The 17,343-nt window shown below is 32.8% G+C and overlaps 1 protein-coding gene across 1 annotated transcript in view; it reads right to left on the reverse strand.

The window, feature by feature from the left end:
- Positions 1-1,058: 1,058 nt before the first annotated feature.
- Positions 1,059-17,343, reverse strand: part of LOC133874840 (glyceraldehyde-3-phosphate dehydrogenase, cytosolic) — a 39,294-nt gene continuing 23,009 nt past the window's right edge. The window contains exons 2-13 of the mRNA XM_062312722.1: positions 5,057-5,098; positions 4,892-4,915; positions 4,662-4,762; positions 4,183-4,298; positions 3,952-4,051; positions 2,765-2,911; positions 2,606-2,666; positions 2,419-2,516; positions 2,146-2,288; positions 1,887-1,970; positions 1,562-1,651; positions 1,059-1,387 (exon numbers count right to left, since the gene is read on the reverse strand). Of these exons, the coding sequence (XP_062168706.1) occupies positions 1,339-1,387; positions 1,562-1,651; positions 1,887-1,970; positions 2,146-2,288; positions 2,419-2,516; positions 2,606-2,666; positions 2,765-2,911; positions 3,952-4,051; positions 4,183-4,298; positions 4,662-4,762; positions 4,892-4,915; positions 5,057-5,060 (1,017 nt within the window). The 5' untranslated portion in view covers positions 5,061-5,098 and the 3' untranslated portion in view covers positions 1,059-1,338. The remainder of the gene's footprint in view (positions 1,388-1,561; positions 1,652-1,886; positions 1,971-2,145; positions 2,289-2,418; positions 2,517-2,605; positions 2,667-2,764; positions 2,912-3,951; positions 4,052-4,182; positions 4,299-4,661; positions 4,763-4,891; positions 4,916-5,056; positions 5,099-17,343) is intronic.

Here is a 17,343-nt window from a genome sequence, read left to right on the forward strand (position 1 = left end):
GCCGTACTATTACTGTGTAATTGTGCCGTCCTTAAATGCTATTCGCTTTTTTTTTCTTTTTTCTTTTTTCTATTAAAAATATATGAATATTGCTAATTCGGTTTAATGGATGAATTGAAAAAAATTCATTCAACTCAAGGAAAACTTTGTATTTTAGATCTCAGTCTCACGGCCGGCTTCAATTCTTTTGACTAGAGTAGAGGAAATGAATACCAATATTTGACTCTTGCAACATCCTACTGTCTTTTTTTTCTTACAACATTGTTATTTTCTATTTATTAATGTTTTCAAGGAAGTCGCACAACATAAAAAAACTCTCTCACGCACTCCAAAAACCCAATTTCAGAATTTTTAAATCTCGGCATTAACATGAGAGAAGCTTTTACCATAAAGAGTGGGTTTGAATGGAGTTGCCCTTTTTTTTTTCTTTTAGATTACTTAGTAATTAACTCATTAATCAAGCAACCAAAACTTCACCGACCACCTACTTACCTTTTAATCATCACCTCATATTTAAGGGGATTAGAAGTGATATATTAGGCCCAAGGCCATTGTCATTTAATTAGGTGGGGATCAAAATTTTATTTTGTTTTATTTTAAAATTATGTCGTTAGAAAAAAATAAATAAATAAATCTTAATCATAAAATAATTAAGTCAATTGCGTCTTAATAGAACTTGACGTACAAATGAAGGCAGACAACGATTCACTCGTCGTTTTCACAATTACCAACTTTCTTTCTTATTCAGCTAGAGCCACGAATCCACAAAATTTTCACTTTTTGCACGGAATAAGAGTGATGAAGCTTTCACCATCCATTCAATAATATAACCAATGGAGATAGAACTACTGCACTGCTCTTGGGGTTTCATCCAGGATCATCAGTGCCCACCTTTCCTCTCCTATTTATTGATCAAACAACCATTTTATGTTCATCTACAGCGCAGTTATCAGTCATTCAACCTCCATGGCAATGGCGCACACACTGGAGATGGAGAGACGGGGCTCCCCCGTTCATGACTTTTTAAGACATCTCCGTGCACTCAATACACAAACACATGAACGAAAAAAGAGAGCGGCAAAGCTTCATACGAATCTTACTTGATAGTGTAATAAAGCAAAACACTGTAATATAACAAACACAAGTTACTCCAAAGAGAAAAACTCAAAAACTCCATTACATTGAACCTACAAAATCTAGAGATAAGCCTTTGGTGAAACACCAAATACTTATGGAAAACCCGTTTTATTCTCTCGCCGTCATGGACACAACAGTGAGTAAGTAGCCGCTACGCAGGAAACACTAAGCACACAGTTCATATTCGCAAGTCTTGCCATCTCACTTGGAACATTTTGCAACATGAACAATCAAGTCAACCACACGTGTGCTGCAAAGACCACATCAAACAAGCAGCATGAGCAGCAACAAATATCAATTTCTCAACTGAGACAAACAGTGCACCAATTCGGCAGGAAAAGGCAAATTTTCAAAGCCTGAGACTCAGATACTGCTGTGCAACTTCAGGATCAGGATTGAAATAGGAAATCAAGAAGTAAATTACCTGTAACCCCACTCGTTGTCATACCACGAAACAAGCTTAACAAAGCGATCATTCAAAGCAATTCCAGCCTTTGCATCAAAAATACTTGACCTGAACAGTCAAACAATAGACAAACTATTAGACTTGGTGAATTTTACCATCAAAGGAACCAGCTGACAAGTAGATGAGACAAAAAAATAAAAGATAAGATCATGTCACGGAATCATCACTATCAGACATCTTTCCTCAAAAATCAAATATTATAGAAACAATCAATATGCAATGTCCGGGCATATTCAACTTTTGCTAAGGACCATTATAGATAGAGATGTGCACTCATTCATACCTGGTGTCACCAATAAAGTCGGTGGAGACCACATCCTCATCTGTGTAACCCAGGATTCCTTTCAATTTCCCCTCAGACTCCTCCCTGAAAACCAGCCAAAATCAAGAGGTACAAGATGAGAACACTTTCCCACCACATAATTTGTCAGAAAGGTAAAGGATAGCTTAATCACCACATGTCATCACAGTTCACATGGCAGCAACTCTTACCATACATTTAATAGACACTAAAGAATTAAAAAATTAGTCACAGCCCTTACTTGATGGCAGCTTTAATTTCATCATAAGTAGCTGCCTTCTCCAGCCTCACAGTAAGGTCAACCACAGAGACATCGACAGTAGGAACACGGAAAGCCATTCCAGTCAATTTCCCATTCAGAGCGGGCAACACTTTACCAACAGCCTTCACATAAAAAATTTGGAATTAGTGCTTTAGTTCTCACAACCCAGATGACAGATCTTCGAAGCTGTATAAATACAAATTGAATGAGGCTCCAACTATAAGTTAAACACAGAATGAAGAAGCTCATCACCTTAGCAGCTCCTGTACTGCTAGGAATGATGTTGAATGAAGCAGCTCTTCCACCTCTCCAGTCCTTGCTAGATGGCCCATCAACAGTTTTCTGAGTAGCTGAATCAAAGAAAATCAAAAAGAAAGCAACATGAATACATGAAGCAAGCTCCTAAATAAAAGTTGAGCAAGCCAACTGACAAACCCACCAGTGATGGAGTGAACAGTGGTCATTAGACCCTCAACAATGCCAAATCTATCATTAATAACCTGAAAAATTGATACAAGATATATTTAAGTTAATAAAGCAATTAGTGCCAAAGTTAAGACACTTCAGTGTAAAACAAAGTATTGGTAATTGATAGAACCTTTGCAAGGGGAGCAAGGCAGTTGGTGGTGCAGCTAGCGTTGGAAATGATGTTAAACTCAGGCTTGTATTCCTTCTCATTGACACCAACAACAAACATGGGAGCATCCTTGCTAGGGGCTGAGATGATGACCTTCTTTGCACCTCCCTGGGAATCAAACCAAACCAAACCAATTCAACTAAGATAACAGCATCAAGGCCAGAATATAAAAATAATAATTACTCTGAAAAAAGAAAAAGATAAGATAAGATATAGCTGGGCCGGAAACCATACAGAAACCAAATGTTGTGTCATGTGTTAGCATGGTGATTACTGTCGTGAAGGGTGGTTTCCAAGACTAATTTGGTTCAAAAGTGGGCAAGGTAGCAACAGCAGGATGGAGGTGGAACTTTCAGGAAATTTATTGGGCACCCCACTTCGTTATCCATAAGCTATCCAAATGAGAAATACTAGGGGTACCAAATCTTTTACCAAGAGATTAGTACTAAGATGATGTGGAACTTTTTCATTGGAGAGGATCAAAACAATTAATAAAAAGAAATGATAGAGATTCCAATGAATAAGCTCCACATTATCTTGGTAACAATCTCTTGGTAAAATATGCAGGCCCACATTCAAAATTGTGTCTTATATACACACAAGGTAGACTCTCAGCCCCATAAGCGAGGGTGGCATTAGCATGAGTTTGACATGTGCAAAAATCAAAATATAAGCTCGTTAATATCAAAATAGGGTGCCACAACTGTCGAAATATACCATCTCTTTCAGATTAAAATACAGAAATGAATTTACTTAAAAACAAACAGATGCCTAGTAAATTTACAACTCTTCAGCAGCAGAACTGGTTCTTCAAGGTGTTTGGAAGCTGGATGCCAACATAAAACGTGCTATGCAGCCAAAATAGAAAACAAACAAATCACAAAAAGAAATGTAGCTAACCATCCTTTCATCAAACATTCAGCAAGTAGCAAAATTTGAAAAAGCAGTGGCAAACTTCATACTAAATACAACCAAGCAGTACAATAAAGTTACTTAATGACCTACAACCATAGACCAACAACCAACGAATATTTGGGTGGAATAAACCGATAACACAAACTTCGTCCAGTTCAAAGAATATCATCAACGCAACAAACTACCATGGCAAAAGCAAACAAAGGCAACAGCAATATGTATCGGTGACAAACCTTCAAGTGAGCAGCAGCCTTATCCTTGTCAGTGAAAACTCCAGTGGACTCCACAATGAACTCAGCTCCAGTCTCGGCCCAAGGGATCTCCTCCGGGTTCCTACAAATTACGCAAATCACATTACCAGAACAACCCAGCAACACATTTCCTCAAATATAACACGTATGCTCACAACTATATGTCGATTGCAACTATAATTGTGGAGTAAAATCGAACAATGGGTATAATACCTGACACCAAAGACAGTGACGGGCTTCTCGCCAAAGAGAAGGGTCTTCGAGTCCTTGACCTTGAGTTCATGATGCTTCCACTGACCGTGAACTGTATCATACTTGAACATGTAGGTCTACGCACACAAACGCAATCACCAAACGAAAAGAAAACCATTAATCAATACACAAAAACAGAGACAAGGATTTCCTTAACACCACATTTACTCTATAACTGTATTCAGACCCTTCACTAAACCAAAAATTTTCTTGCTAACCAAACAAATCCTGCAAAGTCCGATCACAACCCAACTAAATAAAACCCATTTTAAGCAAAAAATCCGAGTACCCAAATCCTTAATAATGAAAACAAAACTGTTTCGAGACCATAAAAGGGGCCTATATTCACGATCGGACGGCTAAGATTGTATGATCGACCAAACCACTGACTCAAAGCCACTCGATCCATAGCGATACAGAAAGGAGAGCAGTAGTGATACCATGTAGTCGGTGGTGATGAATGGATCGTTAACAGCGACGAGTTCAACATCGTCTCTCTGAAGAACAACCCTAGCCACCAAACGCCCAATCCTTCCAAATCCTGATTTGTATTCATTAATATATTAACACAAAACATTCAAAAACAAAAGGACAATAAACGATCAGATCTGAATAGAAAAGATCTAATCGTTCAAAAAATGATAGGATCGTATGATATAAAATCATATACCGTTGATTCCGATCTTGATCTTCCCTGTAATTCAACCAAAATCAAACCAGAAAAAACAACAGTGAGAATCTCAGAGATCATAAAAATCTATTTAGCGCAGTACAATACAATAAAAATAAAATAAAACAAAATAAATAAATAAAAATGAAATAACGGCTAATTTACCCATGAGTTTTAGAGAGTGAGAGATTGCAGTGATTGAACAGAAATAAAGAGCGTGATAGTGATGAGTAGAGAAATGAGAATTAGGGTATAATATACATAAAGGAAAGGGCAATGGGAGACCGGAATGACCGGAAGCGGTGGGACAGAGTGCGGACTTTGTACAAATGGACAGACGTGTTACGACGCCCGTCTACGGTGCATCGTGCTGAGCTACACATTTTACTGTCCGATTACATGAGTTTTGTAAGTGTTACGCAAGTAATTAAAATCTGGCCATCAATTCTATTATGCTTTGACGGTAATAATTACGCAACTAATTAAGATGCCTGATTTAACAGTCGAATCAAAGAAGGCCACGCAAATGGAGAACAAGTCAGCAAATTAAATACACGGATTTTTTTTATTTTTCTTTTTCTTTTTATTTTTTTGGCTCCCTTCCGCTTGCATGGTTAGTATTTAGGCTCCATCTTGTTTGTAGAATAAGCTTTTAGAATGAAATAGATATTTTATAAAAATAATTATTCTTTAGTTTGTTAAGTCTATTCCATGGAATAACTATTTTCATTAGAATAGATGTTCCCTTACGAAGAATAATACATATTCCTCTAAAAAATAAAAAGAATAGCTATTTTTTGAGAGGTAAAGACTACATTTTTCAAAAAAAAAAAAAAAACTCATTTTTTATTTTCTTTCAAATCTTTTGTTTATAAAAAAAATTAATAAAAAAAAAAAAACTAGACCCCAAAGTGGTTGGCCGACCACCTCAATGGTTGGTTGGTTGGGGTGGTTGGCCAGCCATTGTGGAGGGCCAGGGGTGGTCGTACCACCCCCAGAATGCCTCGGGGGTCCATCGGGGGTGGCCTGACCACCCCCAATTCTCATCAGGGGTGGTCAGCCACCCCCGTTAGGCTTCGAGGATGGCTGCGGCCACCCCCGGAGGCCACTCGGGGGTGGCTGCGGCCACCTTTAGTTCAATGGTGGGTGGCCGGTCACCTACCAGTTTATTTCATTTTTTTGTTGTTGGTTTTTTTTAAAAAAAAATTGGTTCATTTTTAAAAATAAATAAATAAATAATATAATGTAGGGTTTTTTTTAGTTTTTTTTTTAATTCCGATTAAAATAAGTGAGTTATTACCGAACAAAATAATATGAATAACCATTCCATTCTACCACTTTCTATTCCCAGGAATAGCTATTCATTTTCCTAATAGAATGGTCATTCCACAAACCAAACGAGACCTTAATATTTTATTGAAATGACAATGTTACTTGCAACTTCTTTATAATTTGTTATTACGTGTTTGTAATTAACTAGTCATATTAGTCATTAAATTTTTTTCATATCGTTCAATTGGGAATAGGGTCCTCTCTATTTCAAATAAAATGGATATTATATATTTTATAGTCATGATTTAAAAGTCGATGCATTTAATGGTGTACATAATTTCACATTATTTAAATTTTTAAAAGACGTGCTAACATTGACTTCATATATACCATTAGATGCATCAATTTTAAATCCTGACATTTCATTTAAAATTGATAATATCAATTTCATTTAATAAAATGGAGAGGATCCTATTCCGTTCAATTGGCTGCTAATGTAATGCCCTAGATTTTAAAGATATAATGTCTTAAATAGAATTTAATACTCATGACAATCAATCCATATTTGTAGTCGCTCGATCCACCACTTTTAACCGATTGATTGACCAATCACTCAATCGACTACTTCTGCCGATCGATCGACTTATTACTCGGTCAATAGCTCGATCGATAATTACTTTAGGTCGCTCGATCGACATTATTTTAATAAATGAATATTTATGAGCCACCTGTCTTGAATGGTTGTGTGGTTAATCATTGCATGCTATAACTCATGCAATAACTCACACCAAGCAGCTAAGAATGTTATTAAACTCTACTAAATATTACTGAGTTATGAAATAGACAGGCTGATTATTTAAGTGAGTTAATTAATAATATTATGGGTATATAATATTATTATATAATATTTATTATTGGCACAATATTATTTAATATAATAATATTGTCAGTGATATGATATTATTGAGATAATTTGCTATGAAACGAACTATACTCTAAACAGACTTAAATTGATATTTTAATCAATTATATTAAAATAGTAAAAATATGAGATATAATAATATGCGGTTAAAACTGTATTAAAACTGTCACGTTACTGCTTTATCCTTATGTTTATATTCTTTTAATGCTTGCAGAACATGAATTGCATATACATATAATCATAGAGCTATATATTCATTGTATTGCATTTCATAAATAAGTGCATATTCATTCTATTATTGAAAGCAGTAGACTGACCCATATATTTATATATGGGCAGTAGTCCATTATGCAGGTACAAAAGGTTATTAAATTAAGGGATTGGATTACGTTAGCATTGAAGAGTTAAAGCTGATATTAGTGTAACTGATGATTTCCTTGTAATGTTTGTATTCTTTTGTAAAATAGTATACTTAGAGGAATACTTGTATTTGATAAATTTTTCATGTAGGTTTTTAGTGTTATCAGTAACACTTATTTCAATGTATAGTTAAATGATTTAAGAATGAATGTCTAGAAGTATTTCAGTCAGCTCAACGTGCTATGATTCCTAAGTTGTAAAAGAAAAATTATATTCTGCTGCTAATTTATACTCTGATGACGTTAGTGTTGATGTCTTAACGATACGTGAAAATTCGAAATTTTATCTTACGTATTTTTGTAAAAGGCGGGTTGTTATAGCTAATATATGTCAATAATTTGTAAAAAAGTTATAAATCTAACATTTTTCCTTAATAAAATATACACAATAATCTAAATCTTTCGTAAGTGAATTAAATCTCATGTTGAGCAGTATATACGTTGTCTAAATTGATGATGAACAATTGTTAAAATATTAATTAAATTTATTTTTTTAAGTTTTTTTTGAATAATTAATAATTTAATGTTGTGTCATAACAAAAACTGTGATTTTGAACTCTTACTCGTTTGGTTTTTATTTTAGTTAAACATTTTATAAATTGGGTTTTATTTGTTAGTTTTTAAGATAATTAATGATTTAATATATACAATTAATAGTTTCTAAAATTTAGTTAAGAGGGGCTCCATTGTGTTTTTTGTTTAAGAGTTTGATTTGTGTTTTTTTGACTTTCAACATAGGCTACATAGCCCCGGTGACTATTAACCTAACTCATTGGCATGTTTGGTAACCAACTTTGAAATAGTGATCGACATTCCGCCCATTTTGTTAAGAGTAATGCTATAAGAAGGATTAGAGTTCTTAGAATCCGGCTTTTGTGTTATAGTTTAAAACTACAGCACAGAAGCTGTAAAATAAAGGAATGGCTGAGATGTTCTATAGATTTAATGTATGACCCAGATTTTTTATTTATTTTTTATTTTTTTATAACTCAAACGACAATGTTTTTATACTTAAAGTTGTCTGAAGCAAACATTTGATGGGTTTTGTAGTTGACACCGTTGACGTTCGTTTCTTCTTAAAGCTATCCGGCTTTCAACCCCTTAAAACCACCTCTATCTCCACTCTTAGCCCTACTATCCCCACTCCAAGCTTGGTAAAAATGGAGCCAACTCAACAAATTCACTCTTGACATACGTAAGAAGTAGGTGTAACTTTTTCTTTTTTTTTCCCCGCCAAATTCATTCACGCCAATGGCCATACATTCTCTTGGATTAAGAACACCAAATTCTTGAACACTCAATTGGGGTTCCCACAAGACCGAAGAAATTCAAGCAAAAAAATGTGGATTATCGGAACTGTTGAGAAAATTATCATTCCCCAAAGCTTATTAGGCCATTTTCGAATTGGAGGCCCAACTGGATCGATCGGGCTGGCCCAACCCGCTCAGGAACAAACGTCTCGGATAGTTGTTGCTAAGTTTCAAGAAGCAATTATCTCGGATTACGAACATCTCGAAAATCCATCTCAGTATTATCTTGAAGCAGTTTAAATATCACTTGAAGACTATAATATTGATTTACAGGATAGGATTTGACCACTCAAACCCTAGTAAATTGAAGAAGGGCTCTATCCCGAATCTCCCGGGATAGAGCCTTATCCCACAAAATATGGGTACAGGCGGTGGTATCTTACTCAAATTGGACTCCCAGGAAGATAAGTCTGATTCCATACAATCTATGAATCAGACTCTTAATAAAACATTGGAACATTCCAGTAATCTAAGAACTGTATGGCTATAAAAAGGTTGCAACCGCAGGTACAAACTTACACTATAATCTTTGAGTTTACTATGCTAAAATACTCTCAAAATTGTTGATCACAAATTGACTTAGCCATCAGAAAGTGGGAGTAGTCGACATCCTCGACAAATTACTTGTTATTTTTGCAGAGATCGAGGCGAAGGGTGAATTACTAAGCGACACGTTATCACATCGAAAATTGTACTAACAGGACCATAAGCTTCTAACCCAATTCGTTCAGGATCTTGCTTTCTATGGAATTGATTTCCTCTTGACTATAATTGACATTGTGAAACAAGCAAGTGAAGTATATTTCTGAAATTTTGTTGAACTCTATAATAGAATCGTCCTTGAATGCTATGACCAGCACCACCATACCCACAAGCTTGAACTGAGCCCACAACATAACATCCCGTGAGAGAAAGCAATCAATGCGCTTATAGATTGCTTGGAAGCCATACATGATATCTTGTTCTCTTCTTCTTTCTTTCGACAAGAGATGAACGTCTACTTTTAAATGTCAAATAGAAAACCTCAAATATTTGAAAATATCAGACAACTTTGAATATACAAACGTTGTTGTTTGAGTTAAAAATAAAATAAAATAAAATAAAAAACCTAAAATAATTTGGACCAGCCGCATTGTATCATCTCAAATATCACGTAGCTTTAAAATTATTATTGGATCAAATTTTAATAATAATAATTTTAAATTCAATAATAATTTGAAAAATCACGTAACATTCAAAAGTGGGCAAAAAAAAAAAAAATAGTCTAGCCTTCTTTATTGAATTACTCTTTCGTCAATATCTCCTGCAATACGAAACAATTTAGTAGAAGATTTATTTGATCTTCCTAACAGGATTATTATTATTATTTTTAACTGTTTCTTTAACCTTAAATTCAACTGAATTCAAGTAACCTCAAGGATATCTGTTTAGGATCAGATCAGTTCCCTGAGGTGTTAATTTTCTATTGACGTGGCGCCTCAGTGTTTGGGAATCAGATCAAATGGCAGAGACTGTAGGTTCTGTAAATGCAGGGAGGCAGTGTGGTCATTGTCGGTTTTAACGATAGGTCTAGGGAACTGCAATTCTTCGCGAAGAAAAAGCGTCGAGGCTGTTAGCTGGCCACGTCACGATTCACGATTCGAGGCCCAGATTGGCTGACAGGTGTTTAGAAGTTTTCATTGGCTATAAGTATCCGTTTGAGTTTGGTTTTAAAAAGTGCGATTTCAAAATAGCGATTTTAAAATATGTAATTTGTAAAAGTTAATTTTTAAAAACGTAGTTAAGTATTTGACAAAATCTTAATTTAACCTTTAAAATTGCAGGTTAGCCTTTTAAAATACTGTATTTTCAAAAAAGTATCACATTGCCTGCGATTTGAATAAGTACTTTTCTGTATTTTTAAATCACAATTTTTTAAAATCGCAGTTTTCAAACGGTTCATTTTCTGTGATTTGGTTTAAAATCGTATTTTTTTTTCTACTAAATCGCAATTCCAAACGCACCCTAAGCCTCTGACAGTTTTTTTTTTTTGCCCAGTTTGGGATGATGATATTATTTTTTTTGACCTGGTTTGAGATGATGTTTTTGGCCCGATTTCTATATAATTCATATTATATGTTTTGGGTAATAATATTTAGTACACTGTTATAAAATTAGACTGACGTGACAATAAATTTTTTTTTTTTTTTTAAAGTACTTATTATTTTTATCATCACATTATCAAGCTGTATAGTAATTATATAACAATTTATTAAATAGTATTATTATTAAGAAGAGGCAAAATCAAAACAAAAAAAAAAAAGAAAAAAAGAAGAAAGAAATGCATCTATTAAAGGTACCATTAATGGGAATCAATGATGCAGCCCTTGCGGCCACACAAGACAATAACAGCAAAAGGGCACGATGAGGGATATGAAGTATGAACCCTTCCCAAACCGCAACACCCACAGTAAGTTTACTCTTATGTTTAAATTATGTAATTACCACCACTTATCATTATGATCATATATGATTAACTTTTTATTTCATGGGTTTTGTCATTACAATGGGAATAAGCTATAGCCCATGAAGTTTGGATAGGATTTGGTCCATACTAAATTTCACAGATTTAATGTTGTATATCTTATCACGTTGTTACGTATCAAATGTGACAAAGGACGAGAACAAAAGAACTCTTAAACAGTCATGTGTCTTTGTTATTTAGTTATTATTTATCTATTAGAGTCTATCTTTAAGTAGGAAATAAAGGGATAGTATGATATCCCTTAATAGTTTTGTATTATCTTTATTAATAGTAGTTAGTGATAGGATAGTCATAGAATACAACTCTATAAGAGTAGTTTATGTTTATCTGACCCAGTTTCTGTTGGCATTTACGGCATAAATGAACGGATGAGGTCAAAAAATCAGAAAGTGGTAGTTTGGGGGGCCAGAATCTAAGCATTGGTAGTTTGGGGGACCATCCGGAGAAAGAGTGGTAGTTTGGAGGGTTAAAATGTATTTAACCCATAAGATAACTTTATGTACATTTTTAAATACAACAAAAAAAAATTTATAATATAAAATTGCTTTGTTCCATTTCCATTAAATTTTGGGACAAATCGATATGCTAAAATAAATGTCCTTTTAGGAGTGAATTTGTAGGTAAAAATTATTAAAAAACAATTAAAAACATAAAATAAAATAAAAAAACTTTTAACATTTAGATCTCAGCATTTTTTTTTAATCTTTATATTATATCAAAACACTTTTTTTTTTCTTTTTTATCTTCAAACAAAAAAAAAACATTTTTTTTTTCTTTTAAAAAAAAAATCCAAATTATGATTCACAATTATTACGCATGTATTCATATAGCTTGCCTATGCGTTACAGGACAAAGGTTTAAACGATTTCCAAATTAGAGCAATGTTATAATTACATCAATATCCTATATCTAATCATGCTTACGTAGCAGAATTTAGTAGTTATTGGACATTTTCTTTAATAAGGTCTGATCCAAAAACTACTAGACTTCGCCAAATAAACATAATAAAATATTTGGGAGATATTAAATAAATGTTAGAGGTAATAAATTTTTTATCAAGAGATGGGTACCAAGATAATGTAGAGCTTATTAATTGGAAATGATCAAAACAATTAATAAAAAAAATAATAATACGGGTATCAATGAATAAGTTCTACATCATTTTGGTACCCATCTCTTAATAAAAGATTTGGTAACTATAACATTTTTTGAGATATTAATATATATATATATATATATATATATATCATTTTACTTCGAAACTAAACAAGAACACATCATTAGAAGTTTAGAACCAACAAACGAGTCATTTTTATTTTGTGTTTTCGGTTGTTGCAGGGTGGGTCTTTTACCTAACATTTCTGGGACATAAGGTTTGAATTTCCTTGTATATCACTTTATTGACCGTTTGGAAATTGATGAGGATGTATATTTTTCACGTGGGAAAGATCCTTGAGATTGTTTTCCATTTAATGGCTTGATTATCTTTCATACAAAGGCTAATAGAGTGAAATCCACCTATAATTAATTTATATGGAAAAAATATATATTAGCCCCTAAATTACCATCCTTTTTTCGGATAGCACCCTGAACTACCAACACTTGCACTCCGACACCCCAAACTACCACTTTCTGATTTTTTAGCCCTATCCGTCTATTTATACCGTTAATTCTAACAGAAATTGGCCAAAAACCCGAAAATACCCCTCTCTTAACCGTGAGAATTTCAAAATGTAGGAGGGATATTTTCAGAATTCTGTTTAGAATTGACGGCATAAATGGACGGATGAGGTCAAAAAATCAGAAAGTAGTAGTTTGGGGGGCCAAAATCTAAGCATTGGTAGCTTGGGGGGCCATCCGGAGAAAGAGTGGTAGTTTAAGGGGCTAATATATATTTTTCCCAATTTATATCCTCAGCAATAGCTCTTCAATTTTTTTTGACAGACTTGCCTAACTAGTTGAGCATTAATAAAAATTTTGTATGTACTTGCAATCGAGATTGCCTCTGATCTTTAATATTGAGTGTGAAGTGTTGGCCGTCAAGGCTTCAAGTGCCTAATTGTAAGGGCGGAGCTACGACCTACCTTGGCCCATGACAACCCAAGAATTTTATAAAGCCTTGTATTATATAGGCTAGAACCTTTTACTAGAACCTTTTTATCTTCGGATCTTCTAGTTTATAGACAAGAATATAAAGTCATAGCATAAAGAAATTATTAGCTAACGAACAAAAAATAATAATAAAAAAATCCATCTTCTAATCAACTAGAACAATGTAGAAAGTTATCTTTATAATCTTAGATGATAGAACCCTCTAGAAACTAGTATGCAGCACTAAGACTTTACAAAAAGAAGGAAAAATAAAATAAAATCATGAATGGAGACAAAAACAAAAAGACAAATAAAAGACTTTGCTTTTATAGTTTCTCTATAGGTGCCAGTCACATCAATAATCAATTTATATTCTGACTTTGTTTTAGGCTGTTTCATTTGAAATATGTTATGTTCAGATTAAGAAAATAATTCTGAAATTAATTAAGAGGTAAGGGCGAAACTTATAAATGTAGTAGAACTGAAATTTATTTGGCAAAGTGGAAAATTATGTGTGCCTTTTTTCAATCAAAGTACTAATTAAAATGTAACAATTTTTTATTTTTATTTTTAAATAACTTATTTTTTATTTTTTGTTTTTATTATTTTGTAACATTTGACTAACACCTGATTGTGTTTGGTTTGGTTTGTTTTCAAGAACTCCTTCAAAATAATGTTAATTTTTTTAAAAAGTACTCATTTTTCTTAGATCTTATTAATTGTACTTAATTTATTTTGCTATTAGTTTATATTATTATGTATTTGTGATGAAGTTATATTAAAATTTTGAATATTTACTTTATTTTTGAATATTTTTTTGACTAATTTGATTTTACATATTCGAAATAAATTTGAACCCCCTTTAGAGCAATAGGCTTAGACCTTTGCTCTAGTCTTTTCAGTATCAGTGAAGATTATCACATTCTCTCTCATATTTAATTCCAATCATGCCATATGTTAAAAATTATTACCTATAAAAGAAAATATGTAAGGACCATTTAATTCCAATCCTTTTTCTTTTGTTTTTCTTGGTTTTGGGCTCTATAGGGTTTTTTTTTTTTTTTTTTTTTTTTTGGGGGGGGGGGGGGGGGGTGGGGGTGGGGGATCTAATTGGGGGCAATGGCCCAAGTTTGTAGGACGTCAACCCACCAAAATCTACACCGATATTATTGTAATTGACCCAAAAGAAGAAGAGGAAGAGAAACAGTACTCAGCTAACGGCCCCAACCATATTCACTGGCATTCCTCCATAACTGGTATTGGTTTGGGTATTGGACTAGATGGTTAGAGAAAATTGGAGGAGTCCAGTCTAGATATCTGGATATGAATTTTCAGTAATTTGCTATTTAAATTATTAGTAATTCGAACAATAAATGTGAGAAAGTTTTTCTAGGACCAATTTATTTAAATAGATCTCGAGCCGTCCATCTCACTATTCGAGCAAATGAGCTCTATAATAATTTTTCATATTTGCCATTCAAATTTACTAATATTTGAACAAAAAAATTGGTTGAAAATCTCCCTCCGGTCCATGAACCTAAGACAGCCCAAATAAGAAATTCTTAGATGGGCCTAACTCAAATCCATCACCAAGACCATTTACACATCATGCAAGTTGGACCTAACTCCTAAGAATTTCATTTCGACTGGTTCTATTGCCCATTTTCCATTTGTTCTATATCATATCAGCCCATTTGTTCTTCTGTTGTTTGTTGTTGGCTTGTTCCTAATTTTCCCTCTGCTGCTCTTGTATTTATTTTTGAGTGCTATTAGGAGTGTTATAATTTTTAGGTGTAATTATCTTTTTCTAGAAATTATCGGTCATTGTCAATATACCACTACAAACTGACACATCGATTAAAAGAGAACCTACAACTATCATTTTTGTACCTTTACCCTCCTTCCGTCATCAAATTAGTGAAAATACTCAAATGCCTTGACTCAAGTTTCAAATTTATATATAATACTTTAAAATTAAACAATTAAAAAAAATAAAAGAAAAAAAAGGAAAAAGAAAAGAGAGGGGGTGGCTGCCATTGCTCTATTTTTCTTTTTTTTCTTCTTTTCTTTTAATATATATATATATATATATATATATATATATATATATATATATATATATATATATATATATATATATATATATATATATATATATATATATTATTAAATTACTGTTTGAGGGTATTTTTGTCTTTAAACAAAATTCAAAGTCTAAAAATTGAATATTCCGTCCAATTTAAAGAGATTCCCTAACGGACAGGGGGTAAAGGTACAAAAATGGTAGTTGCATGTTCTCTTTTGGTCGATGTGTCAGTTCGTGATGGCATGTTGACAATGACTGTTAGTTCATGGGAAAAAATTTTGGTAAAGTTTTGAAAAATATTTTGAACTTTGAGTGTTGAGAATAGTTTTGTAAAATGTAGAAATTGAAAATTGATTTGACAGGGCACGTTTTAAAAATGAGTTGTATGTGGCATCCACAACAGAAAAATTGCTTAATAAAATTTTGAAAAAAAAAATTGAGAAATATTTTTATAAAATAATTGGATTTTTTTTTTTTGTTTTTTTTTGTTTTTTTTTTTGTAAACAAGGTGCCGCCATTGTGGCGGCCCGTGGCGGAGGTACCACCATAACAGCTTTCAATTTATTTATTATATTTTTTTTAAGAAGAGCCAAAAGACTTCTACAACAGTTTACCAAACCCACCACGCAGCATGCATTTCAAACATTTCAATTAATGTAATCCTTATCTTGCCAAAAAAAGAAAAAAGAAAAAAAAGAAGGTTGATCCGAAATGTCTTTTCCCTTTTTGGTTTAAATTTTTATTGGCAGGTATATAGAAATTAAAATGCCAAGTTATTTTAATTTTGATGTATGAGCTTTAATTATGAATAAAATAAACGTAAGCATGATTGCTAATCATTCAATTGTCTTATAAATTAAACCAACTGGATTGTGTAAACTGCTGAGTGTATTGAGCTGGCCAACAGATATGTAATCTATGTGGATGCATGGAGGTTGAATCTCTGGCCTCATATATTATAATTGAATGGTGGCCTTAGATTCTAACAACATTTAAGGTTTCAAAATTTCGTGTTCCAAATCCCTAATTCTTTTTTAAAAAATTAGGTTTCATCTTATTAAAATTAAGCTTAGCCACTCGAGAAATTTTGATAGGGATTAAATCCATCATTTTAAATAATTAAATTTATTATTTTCTATCAGTTTTAAATTTTTGGACTTAGTATTAGAATAAAAGTTTTTAGTTCAAATTCTGACTTTATAGTTTACCCTTCATTTTAGTTAAATATTCAATGTGTTGGGTATCACTTTTTAAAATAGAGTTTGACCTTGCACAGGATGAGAATATTATAATAATAATTAAATGATTAAATTCATTATATTATTCTATTTGCTTAAGCTTTTAGAATGATTGATGATTTAACAAGATCATATATTCAAAGAGGATAAAATTAATTTATTCAGGATCTTTAAATGAAAATGGTGATAATTTCAGTTGATTAGGGTGCCCCTTCCCCTTTCCCCTTTCCCAACATATGCAATTCTTCTAAGAGTTGCATGATATCCTTTTAAAGAGATCCAACCCTTTGAAAGGTTTGTATTCATCAAAATCAAAAGACATCTCCCATGAGAACCTAACACCCATAATAGAATATGGCATGATTGTGGGTGCACACTAGGCTTAATTACTAACATTTTCATCCAGCTAACCAAATGTTATTTTGGTTGGTCGAGATCCTAAAATAAGAGTAAAAGGAACTGTATTATTTGGTTCAACAGTTTGGAGAGCTGCTACCGTGCTTTGGTGAGTATTATTCACTCACCAAATGTAAAAATAAAACATTTTTTAATCTCTAAGATTCTTTCTTATCTCAATAAAGAATAAATAA

The sequence above is a fragment of the Alnus glutinosa genome, chromosome 8 (assembly GCF_958979055.1).
Source record: "Alnus glutinosa chromosome 8, dhAlnGlut1.1, whole genome shotgun sequence".
In the NCBI taxonomy this organism is placed as follows: domain Eukaryota; kingdom Viridiplantae; phylum Streptophyta; class Magnoliopsida; order Fagales; family Betulaceae; genus Alnus; species Alnus glutinosa.